A 17,693-nucleotide genomic window follows, 5' to 3' on the forward strand; every position below is an offset into this window, starting at 1 on the left:
CTCAGTGCTGAGCATCCTCCTCACTTCCTCAAAATGTAACCTGGCAGATCAATGAAAAAATCCCAGATACACTAGAATGATCTGTGGCCAGAAACATGTGTGCGTATGTATGTTCCCACACAAAAATATACAAACATCAATTCTTGCTTTTCAATGCAAGAAGCCAGCTGTAGAAGTTAAAGGTAGAGGAATCAATAAAATACACGGTTTAAAAAAAAAAAAATGGGGAAACATTCTTCTCCTGCTTCTTTCACCACCCACACAATTCCCAAACAGCTCCTTTCCCCCACCTGACCCAAAAGTACAGACCATAACAAAAAAACCCCGAAGAAAGGATAATTTCCAGTTGGGCTTATTAAGCACTATGAAGTTGTGTTTAGGAGATGTGCAGCTACCCAAGGGAGGTTGTAGGTCTAGGTGTATGTATCCCTTTGTAGCCGTTGTAATAAGTCTGTGGGGCTTTGGGGGGGGGGAAATCAAATAAGATACAGAATGTCTTCATCCCCCTAAGGCCAGTGGGATTCACACACATACTCGGGATCTTTCCTGTCTCAGTCACTGATTTCATGGTATCCCCAGATTAAAAGCAATTCCTTCATAATGGATAAAACGATGGGTTAAGAGTATATACTCTCTCAGGAGCACCTGCTTTCTACTGGATGCTGAAGCTGTGAAAGTAAATGCACTGGTAATTGAAGTGCAGCCAACTGCAGCATGTTCTGCTCATCAGGGTCATTGCTTTGGTCATTTTATGACCTACTTTAGGTGCTTACGTTTTTGCCAGTAGAGCAAGTTCACCTAAATAACAATGAACTATGTTTTCTTCCACTGATTTAATAGTAACCCCTCACCCTTCCTAAATTCTTTTTCTATAAAAAACATATGGATAACATGCATGCCTTCACTCAACCAGAAAGTGTTTGTCGTCTTAAAAATGTTCAGCTCATCATAAGCAGCTGTTGGTTATGTGTAGCAGCTGGAGACATTACTGTGGGACACTTCATGTGTTAACTCAGTCCCTTTCTGGTTTTGCCCATTCTGTGTTGTGTTCTTTTCTTTCTTTCTTTCTGTCTTTCTGTCTGTCTGTCTTTCTGCCTGTCTGTCTTTCTGCCTGTCTGTCTTTCTGCCTGTCTGTCTTTCTGCCTGTCTGTCTTTCTGCCTGTCTGTCTTTCTGCCTGTCTGTCTTTCTGCCTGTCTGTCTTTCTGCCTGTCTCCCTCCCTCTCCATCTAGTGCTGCTCATTCTCCCATGGTCCTTTCCCTGCTGCTGTTTTTTACTTCCAGTGCCATTTGTGGGGCTGCATTATTCGTCCGTCCGTCCTTCCGTCCGTCCTTCCGTCCGTCCGTCCGTCCGTCCTTCCGTCCTTCCGTCCTTCCTTCCGTCCTTCCTTCGTCATTTTATTATATCATACCTCTCTGATGCTCTTTTTACATTATATTTTATGAGGCCAATTTTCTTTATCTTTGCATAGTCCAAATTTTCTACTTCAGTTTTTCTTCCCTTTCCATGCCCACTGCTTACTGGTTGTCTTGCCCTTTTCTCCTCATTTAAGCACTTCAAACTACTTTTCCAAGTTACACTGTGTAGTATTCCTGACCTTTACAGAGAAGCTTCTGGACACCACAAATGCGAATTGTCACTCAAAACATCATTTAAATAAGTTTCTTACCTTCTCCTACTGTCATGTGTTGTTTAGTGGACCTGACCTTGCAACTGTTACAGTCAAAGAATATTGAATTCAGTGGACACAGCAGGCTTTCTACTTGGAAATAATCTTCTCTCCCTATTGTATAATAAATCAGTACAAGGATTAATGCCAGCCTTTACCAAAAAAAAAAAAAAAAAGCAACTAATTAGATTAAGCTAATCTAGTCCTACTGTTTTAAAAAGCATTTTGCTGGCTATCACTTTGTCTACTGATTTTATTTTATTTTTTTTAAAAAAAAACCCCACCACCTCTACAAATAAGTGTAGGAAGCAATCTTAAAACAAAATAGACCCAGAAAAATGTCCTTTACATTCTAGAATTACAGAAGACAGGAAATCCCTGGTTCTTGCTGTGGAAAATGTGTGCCAACATCTTGTGGTGTCAAGCTGAGAGATGGAAGGCTTAAATACCTTCAGGTAAGTTTTAAACACTCTTTCATTTGTTTATGAGTAAATGTAAATAGCTTCTGGTGAACCCAAGGAAAGTATCTCCTTTTTGGTTAAGCAGCATGGTATTACCAGTGCCTTTTCTTTTATATCTCAGAATGATTTTTCAAGAAAGTTCATTGTTTTTTGTTGTTGTTTGTAAATGACAAAAGGGAGACTTCATACCGCAGTTCAAAATTCTAGAGGGACATTCTAGATGCACCTGGAAGCATGAGTATTGTCAAGGAACTGTAAATGTAATATGAGCTCAAACAAATACTTAGAGGAAACAAAAAACCTCGTTTTAAATGCGAAGTGGATAATTTAAATTGAAAATGTGGATTTTGAAAAATTTCTTGAGTATGATAGGTTCTTAAACAGGAGTGGGTATTTTTCTGGTTAAAACATTCTGGTTCAAACATTTTCATTTATTCCATTCCTGAGCTAAGTTTTAGATGGGGAGAGTATGGGAAGAGCAATGAAGCTGGTGAAGGGTCTAGAGCACAAGTTTTGTGAGGAGCAGCTGAGGGAACTGGGGTTGTTTAGCCTGGAGAAAAGGAAGGTAAGCGGAGACCTTATCACTCTCTAAAACTGCCTGAGAGGAGGTTGTAGTGAGGCAGTTGTCTCTTCTCTCAAGTAACAAGCCATAGGACAAGAAGAAATGGCCTCAAGTTGTGCCAGGGGAGGTTTACATTGGATATTAGGAAAAAATTAGTCACTGAAAGGGTTGTCAAGCACTGGAACAGGCTGCCCAGGGAAGTGGCTGAGTCTCCATCACTGGAGGTATTTAAAAGATGTGGAGATGCATCACGTAGGGACACGGTTTACGAGTGGACTTGGCAGTGTTAGGTTTACAGTTGGACTTGATGATCTTAAAGGTCTTTTCCAACATAAATGAATATTTGATTCTATGTGGGGGACAGTGGGGTGGTTTTATGTACTTTTTTTTTTTTTTGAAAGAAGCTCCCAACTCAGCCAGCAGTTAAATATTTATATACCTGTCTCTTTAAAAGACAATTCATAACCAAACTCCCAAGTTTCCCACCTAGACTAGTTTCTCTTTTAAGTTAATGGAAATTTCTTCCCTGTTAAGAGCTATGTCAGGTTTTGACGGTCTTGACTGAGCTGTAATCAATATGGTAATGGACATAAATAGAAGACGATCTTGTTGATAAACAAGTCTGTTTAGTAAAGATTTTCATGTTTTATAAACTTCACCGCAATGGTACATTAATCGAAATATCGGTAAAGGAACAGTCAGGTTGTATAGTATCCTGAAAACTTACTGTCCCGTGTTTTTTTCCCTGTAAAGCTAACAGCTCTTAAATCTTTATAGCCAAACGAATCACTTCAGGATGGCTGTGATAGTCACTCCTGTAAAGTAAATGAGAAAGGAGAATTTATCTGGGAAAGGAGAATCACTGGCTGTCCTCCATTTGATTCCAGAAGATGTTTGGCTGAAGGAGTAAGTAGTGAAATGGGTCCTGTTTCCAGGTTTCCTAATAGACTCTGTCACGTTTATGGTTCTGTATATAGGTACCTTATGTGTATTAGGGTGGGAAACCCCAACCCTCTCCCAGCACCTTGGCTAAACTGAATTTGAACTTTCTTTGAAATTCGGAGAAATGTAAGTTTTCTTTATTTTAAAATATATGTTGTTTTTTATGTGGGACTATACTGCTGGGGAGATGCTGAGCTTGCGGTAATTCTGTTCCATAGGAAGCAGCAGACATAAGAAAACGCCTCTTCTAACAGTGTTTTCAGTTTGGTAACCAGAGCAAAACTGTGTGGGTAATTACACAAACTGAGAACACAGTCAGATCAGCCCCTTTTATTCTACAAATATGGATATGAAATGCTAAGACATTTTATCTCTGTCTTTTTGTGAGGTTAGGGAAAGGAATTTTCACAACGCAATAAGAAAAGCTTCCACATTTGGAGTTGTTTGGTGTAATGGTATAATGAAACCTCCACTCAACAGGTCCACCCATCTTTCCTGAGATTTGAGGTTAGCCATACACTGAGGAACAGGATGCAGGTTGGGGTGTCACACACGGGGTCCTGCTTTTGCTCATCTGTTATCACGCAGGTGTTTAATATCCACCTGCCCCCATTTTCTTAGGCACAACAGGAAGCTGGAAACCTTTAAGAGGGCTTGTGCCCAAGCCCCTCTCTACAAACACATCAAGCAAATGGAGGATTTGATACGTACGATGCAGGAAGAACAAAGCTTCTACGGTGCATTTTTCACTTTGTGAAATCACTGCAGCACGCAGTTTTGCTGTACAAACAAAGAACCAGAAAAATGCTGCATTATGTTACCGGCTTGGGGTTATCATGTTCTAAACGTCTTTGAAAACCAATGAAGAATTGTTCATTTTTTAACCAGAACTTCCCAAACTGCAATTATTTTTCTGCCATCCAAAAAAAAAAAAAAAAAAAAAGAACTATTTCAGGTATAAAATTAGTGGTTTTCATCTAGTTACAGATAAAAAGTTTAGGGTTTTTTTTAAATTAAAAAAGCCTCCAAAGTTTTGCATGTAAGTTCAAGTGTTCGATGCAATGATGGCATCACCCTGCAGCATAAATATTTCTCCATTTTTCCTTTCACTATGGGTTTTCAGTAATTTTCCACCGTACATATATTTCTGAGAATTATTTTCTACACAGTAGTAATGAAACGAGAAAAAATAAATTTTTTGTCTGTTAAAACTCATTTGGCAGATGTACTGTTTAACAAGGATTTGCCTATACGTTTTCAGCTGTCGTGGAATAAGCATGCTTTCATCTATATTGCTAAAAAAATCGTGAGGGACTATTTAACTTGCTTTCTTAAACAGACATAAGACTAGAATGCTAGTGGTTTTATCATTCCGGTTCCCAGAAATTTATTCAATGTCTTTACTTTAGAAAGCTCCTAATATAAGGTGAAAGCAATATTTTCAGGTATTGAACTTGCTGGTGTAATCAATTGTTTCAAGTCAGCTGACAACAGATAAAATCACAAGTTCAAAACCTTAAAAAGGATAAAGAGGTGATTACTAATGTAGATTTATATTTTTGTAGCATATAGAAATACCATTTTTGTTGTCTAATACTCTGTTTTAAATATCCCATTGTATTCTTCCAGCAGAACAAATATGTATTACTTGTGCCAAAATAGAATTTTTCTTTTTTGATCGTTTTAGGGCAGAATTGCAAAGATTGGCAATACCTGCTGTGACACATGTAAGTAAATAAGCCAAAAATCCTGTGTGGAAATTGCAGAGAGTGTAAGCTACTGGGTAAGGGGGTATATTTTGTGTAAGAGCTAAACAATGTGGTTAAAATAAACCATCGAACAAGTCTACCCTCTAATTGGGATACTGCTGTCATGTTTTGTTTGTCCACTAGAACACGTGTTTTGACAGTATTCACAAGTGATTAGAAAGAAATAGATACTCTCCACATTTTATGCAGATGTTAATTATGAATGTTTTATTTTATTGTTCATCTAAAGATAACAGGAACAGTATTGCAGACACTGGTTGACAAGTCACATAACCTGATACTGAATATGTGAGGCAACCACTTCATGAATAACCAATCAACCTAAAATGAGTTTGCCAAAATACTCCGGTGGCAGTAATGTCATTTGGATTGGGTTTTTGATAATGTAATAACCAAAAAATGGTAGGGAAAATGTTTGTCAAAGGTGCATTCCCTGCCTGCACCTTAAATTCATCAGTTTAGGAGTCAGTCCTGCAACTCTTAATTTCATGCATCGTTGTGTAGATAAACCAAATGTCAGTCAGGCTGTGAGCGTAGGAGGGGTTTGCTTACATGAAGAAAGATTGCAGGATTGGGTTCTCATTTCTAAAATGAATCTCTGATGCTTTTGTGAACAGACAACCGCTCAGTTTTCTCCTTTGTAAGTAAAAAATTAATAATACTGTGGCTCTTTTTTTTTTTTTTTTTTTTTTTTTTAAAAAAAGAAAGTAACAAAAGATTGATATTCTCATTTAAGGTCAGACTATCAACATTTTGCCTGTGTTCAGTTATATGTTGTTTTTTTTTTTCTCTATGCATGTGCTAATAAATAAAAGATGGCCAGCACAGCAGCCCATCACCACACTGGTACAGTAACTGTTGTAATAATACCCCTGATGAAGGACGTTAACTCCGAGAGGGTTTGCAGCCATTGCCTGTCTGTATAATCACTGAGTTCCAGCTTGAGAAATAGAAGCCAGAAAGCTATTGAGATCGACTGTCATCAAATGGCTCAAACAGGCAATTTAGTTAGGGGAGTGTTAATCTACCAGGCTTCAAGTAAGGAATACTGAAAATAATTTATTAACAAAACCAGATTTTAAGATTCAAAAGGCAGGGTGGCAGAGAGGAGAAACCCAGTTCCAAATGGGTCAATACATCTATTTATTTGTTATAGTAATTTAAAAGTGATATTTTCTTGCAGCAGCAAACAGTTCTAAGGGAAATATCACCTGCCTAAAACCACCCATATTGTATGAGCCTTCAAACCCTTATTTTCCAATTGATGCTTGTGTGGATATAGATCAAAACTGAAAAGCCCTGTATTACAGGGCTATTCCTGGTCGCTTCTATATTCAGGGCCTTTCAGAAGGAAAAGGCCAACATACTGCATCCAGCCAGCTAAGCATGGGTTACCAGCTAAAGGATGGTGATTAACACATAGCTTTGAATCAGATACTTCTAGATACCAAACTTTCTTTCCCCTCTGTATTTATATTTTTTCCACCAGGGCACTCAGTAGCAACATGCAGTCTGTTACATACTCTACAGGGAACGCCGAGGCTTGTAAAACCAGAGTAATTTAAATATTCGTAAAAGTCAGATATGAGAATAATCAGTTTCTCATGAATGCAGAGACTTAGATAGAGGTTACACTGCCTTCCCAGGTCTTGAGAGAGTTTGTCTTTCATATACCTCGGTACCACAAAGAACTGAGCAAAGAAGTTCTCTCAAGTTCAAAGCACAGTTCAGGATGGTGCCTTTAGTTCAGAAGAGTCCTGTGTGGCTTTGAGCGAAGGTTGTTTAAGAAGCCAGTTCCCCTTTCTATGTCATGTCTTGGCAATTGGAGCTCATTAGTGTGTCTGAGGGCATGGTTCCAAGTTTTAAGTGTGTAGGAGCACATAAGTGAACAGGTTCATTTTCTCATTAGATTTTTGTGGTACTAGCAAAGGACTTCATTATTTGCAAGGGATATTCCTTATTTTCCCACTTAACAAAGAACTTCTTACCTCTTTTCCCTGTTGATCTCAATTGCATGTGGCTTGTTAAGTTACAAGCACTTGCCTTTGCAAAGGAGGCACAGTTTACAAAAAGTAAATGAGAGGAGTAAAATAACTCAAGAACAAGGCGATAAGTCAGGATCAAAAAAGGTGATGAAGCTGTGTTGAGTCTGATGACAATTATTTTGTTTGGACTTTTCAGTTGTGCGGACACAATTGTGTATTCCTTCCAGGTGGACAAGATTTATCAAATGATGAAATAATTGAAAGAGAACTGGCAGCTCCAGTGCTGGAGCCAGAAATACTCTTCAAGCTTGGTTGTGTGGTGTTTTTTTTTTTTTTTTTTTTTTTTTTTAATGAAATGTAAAGCCTTAGCAAGGCACAGAGCCAATTTGGTACTAATGTTCCCATGGAAAAGGTATTGAAAGCTGTTTGCTGCTAGGAAGATGAATACATATCTCTTCAATTTATGTATTTACTTAGTTGTGCAGTTGGCCAGCTGAATTCCTTTTGGTCTCTGAAATGATGTTGTGTAGTATGTAAAAAATAGTCCAGTATTCTGACAGAAATTCCATGGGTTACCTAGAAATGAGTAAAAGTAGGAGCCTGTCTTTACACAGAGGCATAACACTATATTAATGCTACGAAGAACTGCTGTTTGCAGTGCATACAATATCCACTTTAAAAAGCGTTAGCTCCTTCACAAGTCTTTAGATAGGGACCAAAACAGACAAGAGCGTTCAGAACAAAATATTCTGGATTAGTCTGTATTTGAGCATGTCAATGGCGAGGTTCCCTTCCAAGGTGGAGGAGCAGAGTCCCTGTCGACTACTGCAGTTAACAGTTCATAGCAAACCAACCTCACTTCACAAAGAGGGATCAGCACATTTCCTGAGCTTGCACCCTCCACACATAACAAATCCAGATCTACCGGATCTTGTGTGGATTTCTCGTTAGATGGAAGAAAGAAGGGAGATTTTACCTAACACTAAGAGCAAAAAGTGTTGGAAAACAAGTATCAGAGTTTTTCATGACTTACTGAAGATGGTGGAAAAGTTCTCGTTGACCCAAAGTTAGATTTTTGCAGAATCTTCCTTCCTTCCTTCCTTCCTTCCTTCCTTCCTTCCTTCCCTTCCCTTCCCTTCCCTTCCCTTCCCTTCCCTTCCCTTCCCTTCCCTTCCCTTCCCTTCCCTTCCCTTCCCTTCCCTTCCCTTCCCTTCCCTTCCCTTCCCTTCCCTTCCCTTCCCTTCCCTTCCCTTCCCTTCCCTTCCCTTCCCTTCCCTTCCCTTCCCTTCCCTTCCCTTCCCTTCCCTTCCCTTCCCTTCCCTTCCCTTCCCTTCCCTTCCCTTCCCTTCCCTTCCCTTCCCTTCCCTTCCCTTCCCTTCCCCACGTGCAAGGACTGTTAGGAATTGTCAAATGTAGGAGCCTGATTAAGGTGAGGTTGCCACAACTCCATGGCCCCAGGTCCAGGCAACAGTGAGGCTGAGCAGTATCCCAGTAGGCACACACACAAACACGTGTATACAACACACACACACACACTCTTTACATACAGAGGAACTCAGTACTCTGGCAAATACAAAAAGCATCCACATTCTTCTCCACATCTCCTCTCTGGCTGATCAGGATGAAGGTCCTTAGTGGTCTTAGGCACTTGCTCTGTCCAGGAACTGGTCTTACATCCCTGCTAACTTAGACTCATGGGCCCTATGACCTGTGATCCAACTCCACTTATGCCTCCATGCGCACACATCCACGCAGAACAAAGTCCATCACCCAGCACAAGTAGTTAGACAAAGAGTTTAATGAGAAGACAGGACAGACCGCAGTGATCAAACATAGGTCAAGGTGAGACAAAAGTATGGACCAGCAGCTGTTCAACATGAAACTAGCCACCTTTATGCCTTTATCCATCCATTTTTTCCATGCTTGTTATTCAAACTACCTTAATCTATCTCTTCCCCCACTTTTGGTCCATCCCCTAAAAATCCCATGAAAAGTCAGTCTTGTAGAATCCCGAAATGTTCTTCCCTAACATTGCACAAGTTGTCCCACATAGTCCTGAAGGCAGTGACCCACCTCAGTCTGTAAGGTGATCTGGAGAGCTGTTCCCACTGACTCATCTTGAAGGGCATCATCCCAAGACACTGGGATCTCTCTTCTGTGACAGTCCCAGGAAGAGCCAGGTCAGGGTGCTCCGTTTCTCCAGTTAAGTTATTGGGGTTCTCACGTGTGTCATCTTTTTTCCTGTGTGCCTGCTTGCCCAGTGTACCATTGATCTATCTTTAAAGGGAGAATTATCTAACCCAGAAGGCAGATGTTAGGTGGCAAGATGGCTTTAAACCAAAGCAGTTACTTTAAAAGAAACATGAGGGAAACTCTGCTCTTCAGTGGAATTTTAGGGCTGCAGTGTGATATGGGCACATAGATCTACAATAATTACTCTAAGGAGACCCACCTAATTCTCTTGCTAGAGATCTTACCATAATGACATCTCACTAACAGCAATTACAGTAATAAGGGGCAGTTAAAAAAAGTAATTGTCAGCACTGTCAAACACTTTTTTTTTTTTTTAATTTAACTTGGTAGGTGTGGAAGTGGAATGCCGACCAGTAAGTACCAGACTGCAGTATAAAAATATCAACGGATGTGTGGCTGAAAAGGAGGTGCCTATTTCTCATTGTGAGGTAAATAACAAAAGCAACCAGCCTCCCACCCCTCACGTCCCTGCCAAGACCTGTCCTTAGTATTAGTGAAGCTGATTTTCAGATCTGAGTCTACCTTTAAGCGCACATATCTGTCTTCAGGCTCTGAAACTGATTTATGAAAGTGTAAATAGTTATTTAGATGCATGATACTTTAACACAACATTTACACTTGAGCGCTATGATTTACTTCTGTGCTCTATAAGCTCTGGGACCCCTCTGTTAGTCTGCGTAATAAGCTGTTGTGTTCTTCATGTCTTGTGCATTTCTTCCATAATCAGATTAAAAGTATTTCCTGCACATCGCTGCTTACACCTTATAGAGCAACTTCCATTTGGAAGAGGGGCATGGCTTCCCTTCTGGATGTTCCCGTCTCTCTGAGATTGGGAATCAATGACAATATTCTATTCCCAGACTAGGTTATGGCAGGACAACTGCTCAAGCTGAGACAACCACATTTCATGCAAGGATTGCATACAGCCCTTGTACACAATCCAAACTAAGGCATACAAGGATGGCAGTCAAGAAGACGGCTTGTGCCCAGCCCCTTGACTATTCCCTTTAGTTAAGGCAGTAGTCAAAATGCGTGTTTCTTTCCCATGGCTACTGAGGAAAGAATCAGAACAGCAAGAAGTATAAAGAGCATACATGCCCAGGCTTTTCAGATAGCTACTTGGTGAAGGCCCTTCATTAGCTGCAGAAGTCTTAAGAGTGGAAGCTTTAAGAACAACAACACAACTACCTACCTTTCATTAAAAAAATAATTATTGACCTCTTGTCCTGTCCACAAAGTCATAATCAGTTCTTTAGCCATAAAGTCATATGTATTGAAGTTTCCTCTGCAAAAGTACAGATTTTACTTTGTGAAACTGGCCATATACCGAGTAAATTAAATACTTCTGCTATGGCTGGTATTGAGTATAGTTTTTCCAAAGTCCTCCCTGATAATGTTATGAAATATTTTTTTTGTATTAATCCCAGAAATAAGAGCTCAGAGCCACAAAAAAGAAATGGACTCTGACAGTTTCATGTGGGACCATTTGTTTTTATATCATGAAAGCATACAGCTACAGGCATTGACAGCTCGGTCTAAATTAATGAAGTGGACAGGCAAGTAGAACAAGGAAAAATAGCAACCAGCAGAACAACGGATGTGTGGCTTGCAACATGTGGGTTAAAGCACTTTCTGAATTCATGATCTCATACAGCTGAGATGATAACCATGTGTGCTTAGAAGCAACAACCCTGGACATTACTTATGATATTTTAATTTTAGGCTTTTTGTGTGTGACCAGTTCCTTTACCTGTCCTTTGCTATGCTTATGCTGATGAGACCGGCACCCCCCACTCCAGAATCAGATACCTGTTTCTGAGTTCGTGGTTTACAGCAGAGCACAGAACTCCAGGCACACACTCATCCATGGATGTTTTGAAGGGAAGAACCTGGATTCTGACTGCACCGAGTCCTGGCACTGTTCAAACCTGGTATCTCTTTTTTCCGTTCAGGGCAAGTGCAGAAGCAATACCAGATACTCTGTTCAGACAGGGAAGTGGGAAGACCTGTGCAGCTGCTGTAGAGCCACTCAGACAACCATGGTCACGATCCCCCTCCAGTGTGCCAATGGGACGGTGGTGCAGTATTACATCCCTTCTGCCTCTCAGTGTGAATGCTATTCTCGGAAGTGTACAGACTGAATATTTCCAAGAAGCCCAGTTGTTTAATCTTGTTATGATGGAGGAACTTTACAGTGCAAGCCTCGTTTTCTCTCTGTAGACCATTTTATCCAGTAGAATCCTGACTAACTAATTGTATCAACACAGCAAACAATAAAACTTACTAGCACAACAGAGCATTTTCTGATTGTTCTTGGGGTGGTTTATGGAAGAGATAGTGCAGCTTGTATTGTTCCCCTTCATCTTCACCATGGAAAATAAGCCACATTATTGAAAAAAAAAAAAAACAAAACCAACAACAAAAAAAATCAAACCCACAACACAGTAACGGAAACAGTTGCTTCTACTTAAAGAACATATCACAAAGCACTTAGCATTGTCTTCAGAGATATTACACTTGCATTCCTTACTTCAGACCTTAGTGACACACTGTGGACTTTTTAGGTTTTGGGTCTTCTTTTTCCCCAGTCAGGGTTACAATAATTATGGCGTAAGACTTCATAGCAGGGTGATGTTCTTAGTACACAAGCAGTACTGGTTATGGCTCAGGCAACCAAATATCTTTCTGCAATGCAGATACCTGTGCCTCTTGAAGCTGAATGTAAAGAAATTGCATGCTGGGGACAGGGTGTGTAACTTCTAAAAGTCCTCAGTACCTGTGAACGGCGTTGAGGGACTGCTCTTACTTATTTACTTCAGCACTTCCACAGACCAACTTGAAGACAACGGTCCTCAGTGATCTCCCTTCTTTCCAGATACCAAACTTCATCCGTGGCATTAGCTACAAAAGCTATTCAAATGCAGAATTGTCAGTGACAGGTTTAATTTGGTTACTGTTACCAGGGGTAAATTTAGCAGGATTTAAATTCCACTTGGTCTGATCCAAAGATATTCCAGAGGGTTATTGATTCTGGTAGAATCTAGTGCCAGTCAAACAGTTCACTGGGAAGTACTAATTTCTCAAAAATATGAAAGAGGGAAAACTGTTAATCCCATTTGCATTTTTGAAAGGCAAAAAATATTTAAAGATCTCAGTGAATGAACGTTTTTTTAAAAAATAAAATATATTAATGAGATATAGGAGGTATATTGGGTGGGAAAAAAAAAGGCAACCCCAAACTTTCCATATGTTTCTGATGGATTCACTAAGGCTTAGCAATAGGTTATGGGTGAAAAAAATCATAGTTTCTCCAGCTCTAGCAGAAGTGTTCTTGAACTAATGAAAAGCATATATAAAAGTTCTGAAGGGTAAGAGTGCTCCTGAGAAGCCTAACAGAAAAGATCAGGAAATCAGGTTATCCTTGCACAGCTTTTAGGTTGGCATCTCTAGAAATGGAAGGCGTTTCAGAGGACATTTCCTTCCTGGGTCACGGTCCCCTGGGGAGGAAATTTTTGAGATGATGAGCTGTTGCTCCTCACATGAATGCCAATGTCTCTTGATTAAATGGGTCAAAACACTTCCCCATCTTCATGAATGTTTCCCTCTGGGTGCAAACAAAAACTCCCTCTGTGCTTTCAACTAAAAAGGCAAGTTGCATTCCTTTTTGAGAAGAACCAGGTAGATTCCTGCTTCTTTTCTTTTGCCATTTAGCTGTGAATTCAACACGTATTGAATTGTAGCCCCTTTTTGCCCTTATTATTCATTCAGGACATCCTCTGTTGCTGGACAGTGCTATGAGAAGTGCAGGCCTTCTATGCATCTCTGTTTCTCCTGTTATTGGACCACACGAACCCCAGGGATAGAAAACAAGTTTTAGTTAGCACCAGCCTCACTTATTGCAGTAAATCTCTGTCACCAGTTTTCGTCCATCATTGCACTGGTTCCTTGTTGTAGCTGGCTCTGGCTCTTAAGCTCCCTGACAGATGGATTTGGGTCACTCAGTCAACTGCATAGCAGCTCATCTGAAGCTGCAAATGAGCAATTCCTGGAACAGCAGCCTGCAACATCAGAGAGGATGAGAGAAAAGGAGTGGATAAGGGGTAAAAGGCAATGTCTTCCTCCTTACCATTGCTGGACTGCCCCTTGGTTTCCATTGTTGACCTCATCCTACTGACCTTTCTTAGCTCATGAAAGCTGACAGGGTTGCAGCCTAAGGCTTCATGGCTGCAGAAGGTCTTCTAATCAGATAATTGTATGAGTCAGGCACCAGCCTATCGTCATGGGTAGGACACACAGGAGCATCCACAGGGGCAGAGATGGAGCCACGGTTTTCTAGAACTTCTGAAAAGCAGACACACACCGTGAGTATTTTCCATCAGCAACGGATAGACAGATCTGTGCAACAAAAAGGCAAGCATTCCTGCTTTCATCTCTTCTACCTCAATTAACAAGAAAAAATCTTGTGGCTCTAAGTGTCTCAATAGAGAAATGGATTAAAATAAAGGTATTGGTTTTCAGACCATAGCAATTAGTATTTTTTTCCTAAGGAGGTCCAGATTATTTATTGGAAAACTGCTTGGTTATAGGATCAAACTCATAGCCGAGGTAGATCACTGTAATTGGATAAACAAAACTGTATTAAGACTTTACACCAGTTCAAGAATATGTCCAAACTATGTGGCTTTCCTTCAACTTTCTTGGTTGCAATTTTGCTTCCAAGCATCCATGACAGTATATGGACTAAAGTGGGTGAGCAATACATCTGATGAGAACTTGCTGTTTTTTCTTAGAGAATAGAGTGCTGTGGACTTCTGTATGGCCTATATGTAATTATTCAGGCCTGACTAGTACCTATATATTCCAAGAAAAGACAAGGACTTGTTGTACTCAAGGCCAAAAGGAACTTTTTCCTTGAAAACCCTGTCATAGAAACAGACAAACGGGAAAGAGCAAGAGAAAATTATGTCTCCCTTAACAGACAGAGAAGGTACCTAAATTTTTCGCCTTGACCTGCTGGCATGAGACTCACTTTTTCAGGCAGCCTGCCCCAGAAGAGCTGTCTTTTGTCTAAGGCTCTAGTGGTACCAGTAAGGCAATGGGCTCGGACTTCCTCCGTGCAGGGTTCGATTGCCTTTCACACAGCCCAGTTTCATTAAGTGCAACTCTGATATTTTCAGAATCATTCTTTCCTAGCAGAAGTGAAGAACATAATCAAGCCTCTAAGTAGAGATTAGTAGAGTAGGCCTTAGTAGAGAGCTGTGTACTCTACGGGTAGTATTGTGCCAGCACATCAGACAACACTGTACGTCAGACTGCTCCATGGACGTTAACCAGCAGAATCCAGGCTCTGAGGAACATTGTTTTTCAACCTGTACATACTGCTTGTGAGTCTTGATGGTTTTGAGCTGCCTTAGCTGTTGCCTTTCTGCCAGTGATTCAGAACGTGTCCCACTGCTTCAGAAGACTGGTTGGATTGTTGAGCATGCTGCAGGATAGATTTACAGGAACGTTAAATGGATTTGGGGAGGAGTCTTATATAACTTCTTCATTATTAAAAGCATCTAATCTCTCTGCTAACTTTTACAGACTTGCAAGTACTGTTCCTCTACAGCAGGTGAAACACAATCTGATATATTGATATTATTTGTCTCAGCTCTGCATTATCAACTAACATCATACCCAGGTACCTCAAGAAACATGGTGATGCCAAGATATGATTTTCTCCACTGGAAAGTGTCCTTAAAAGTAGACTACAGACCCAGTTCCATTCTAACCAGCTGGATATTGCTTCCTATCATGTTGCCTCCTGTGTATATTATTTATTACCTGAGCTAACTGTATTACCTGTAATAGACCCATCGTTATGGCTTATAGGAGCTAGTAATTTGAACCCGTGCAGGCAGAGGTTTGTGTCCACAGGGATCGCAGCAGGACCTGGCTCTACATTCCTATACTATTCCAAAATTAGCGGGTATGCCTTTCTGGTTTAGCATTTAGTTGGTGTGGCATATAATGTGGATATAAAATAACATAATTTTCAGCACGTTTCCATTCCCCTTCTCCCAGAGATAAGTGTTTAAAAAAGCAGTAGGTTTGCTCACTATCCAGGGAGCAGATTAATATGGATATAAAACATCAAGGCAAAAACCAGTTCAACAGTTGCTTCCTTTGGAGTATTCTCAAGCTACCAGGAGCTCTATGTGATTGCACCATTGCCCTGTACCAAGCAAGTGTGAACAACATTGAGATCTGTGCAACTGTGGATATTTGAGCAGAGTGATCAAGCAAAGTGCAATTCGTTTGTTGAAATGGATGGGGTCGTTACGCAATCAAAAAAAAATTACAGGTATAGTACCTCAAAACTCTTATACATGAGCTATTGTGCAAGCAAAAGGCTGTAAGCTAGAGAATTTGCACACAGACTGAGAACACCTTTTATTTTTTAAAATTTCTGTTTTCTATTATTTTTTAGATTAATCGGCCCAGAAGCTAAAGCATCTGGGTTGTTCCCTGCCCGAAGGCAGTTTCTAACTGCAGTTCTGAGATTAACATAAGATACTACTAGAGTAAGAAGAAGTATTTGATACCTGTTGATACATCCCTTAGAAATTAGCAAATGCCATTTCAAAGGAGTGACTAAGAGTGGAGTGATTTAACTTTTCCTATTTGAAGACATTATGCTGTATGAATACTAAAGCAAGTGTTAAAACATATTCTTTAAAGTAGTCATCTCCTCTGTATGCACAAAGAAAAAGCAATCATTACTTTTCCCCTTTTGTCAGGGGTAAGTTGTAGTGCAGAAAAGTTTGACGTGTATAAAGCTGTTCAAGGTGGAGTCAGGACTCTTCCTTTTAGGTAAAAACAGGCATATAACATTAGTGTAGGTTATACATAAAATTCCTCCTGTGGCACTTCAGTTGAGCTGAAGTAAACAGATGAACAGAATTATCTAATTTAATCTAATTCTCTTTGGTCTGCCTATAGCTATTTCATTAAAAGGGCAACTGCCTAGTGACAATTTGTCCAGAGTTTAAAGCAGCATGTGTATTTCTTTATCTTGCTGGAAACCTTTCACAGCACCTAGCCCAAGTTTTGGGACACGATGGTCACACTGCTCCCCAAATAAACTCAGTATCTTTGACATTTTAGCCACGGTGCATCAGTACTTTGTGATATAGACAACTGGCATTCTCGCACACAATGCACTACCCTACTTAACAAACCTGCAGAAACACTGTGCTTTATTCATTGTCATTGAATAAATCCATTTACCTCTCTCACACTAGAGAATCGGTCGCGGTGTCATAAATAGGCTAAAAGGAGAAAAAGATTTGAACTCCAAATAATTACACCTCTGTCCAGTTATCACTGGCAAATAAAAGTCCTTTCTCAGACGGTATTAGTCAACAACTATTCTTCCCAATACATAGCTTAGACTGTAAATTTGAAGGCTAAGCAGGATCCATCACCTGTTCTGATTAGACAGCTGATTACAAGATAATCCCCTGAATATTTCATGCAGGAATGACAGTGCTGTATCCAGGCAGTAAGGTAACTTGAGTATTTGAGACAGAGCCTTATAAAAAGGTTTCTGTACTTACCTCCTACCTGGAAACACTGTAAAGCTTTGCAGATATAGACACTTCCCCACAGAAACCACCTCCAAGGCAGTCTAATCCTTGAATAATGTTTTTTTGGACAGAGCTGGCTCTGTTGTAGAGCCCTGGTTTTGCGTTAGCTTTTTTTCTTCCTTTCTTCCACTCCCTCTCCACTGCCCTCTGGGAAGTTAGGACAAATTATGCCTGTTGAGATGTTGCTTGTTGAAGCATTATAGAGCATGAAGACAAGATGCTAAAGTTCCAGGAGAGAATTGCCGTGGCATCTCAGGTCATGGGAATTTTGCCTTTTTCCTTCTCTTTCCTCCGTGATGGTAATCACCAAAACAGAAGATCTTGCTAATTAGCTTCAGTCTGTGGTTTGCTTAAAGCAGGATCAAGCCAGGATGGAAATAGCTGCTAGGGCTGTTCACTACTTAAGCCAGTGCAGAGGTGGA

The 17,693-nt window shown here is 40.2% G+C and overlaps 1 protein-coding gene across 1 annotated transcript in view; it reads left to right on the forward strand.

The window, feature by feature from the left end:
* VWF (von Willebrand factor) overlaps positions 1-11,934 on the forward strand; it is a 146,453-nt gene extending 134,519 nt beyond the window's left edge. Inside the window, exons 48-52 of the mRNA XM_074901829.1 lie at positions 2,025-2,123; positions 3,469-3,597; positions 5,321-5,360; positions 9,971-10,068; positions 11,593-11,934. Coding sequence (XP_074757930.1) covers positions 2,025-2,123; positions 3,469-3,597; positions 5,321-5,360; positions 9,971-10,068; positions 11,593-11,781 — 555 coding nt within the window. The 3' untranslated portion in view covers positions 11,782-11,934. The remainder of the gene's footprint in view (positions 1-2,024; positions 2,124-3,468; positions 3,598-5,320; positions 5,361-9,970; positions 10,069-11,592) is intronic.
* The last annotated feature ends 5,759 nt before the right edge of the window (positions 11,935-17,693 follow it).

This window comes from Athene noctua, chromosome 3 (assembly GCF_965140245.1).
Source record: "Athene noctua chromosome 3, bAthNoc1.hap1.1, whole genome shotgun sequence".
Taxonomy (NCBI): domain Eukaryota; kingdom Metazoa; phylum Chordata; class Aves; order Strigiformes; family Strigidae; genus Athene; species Athene noctua.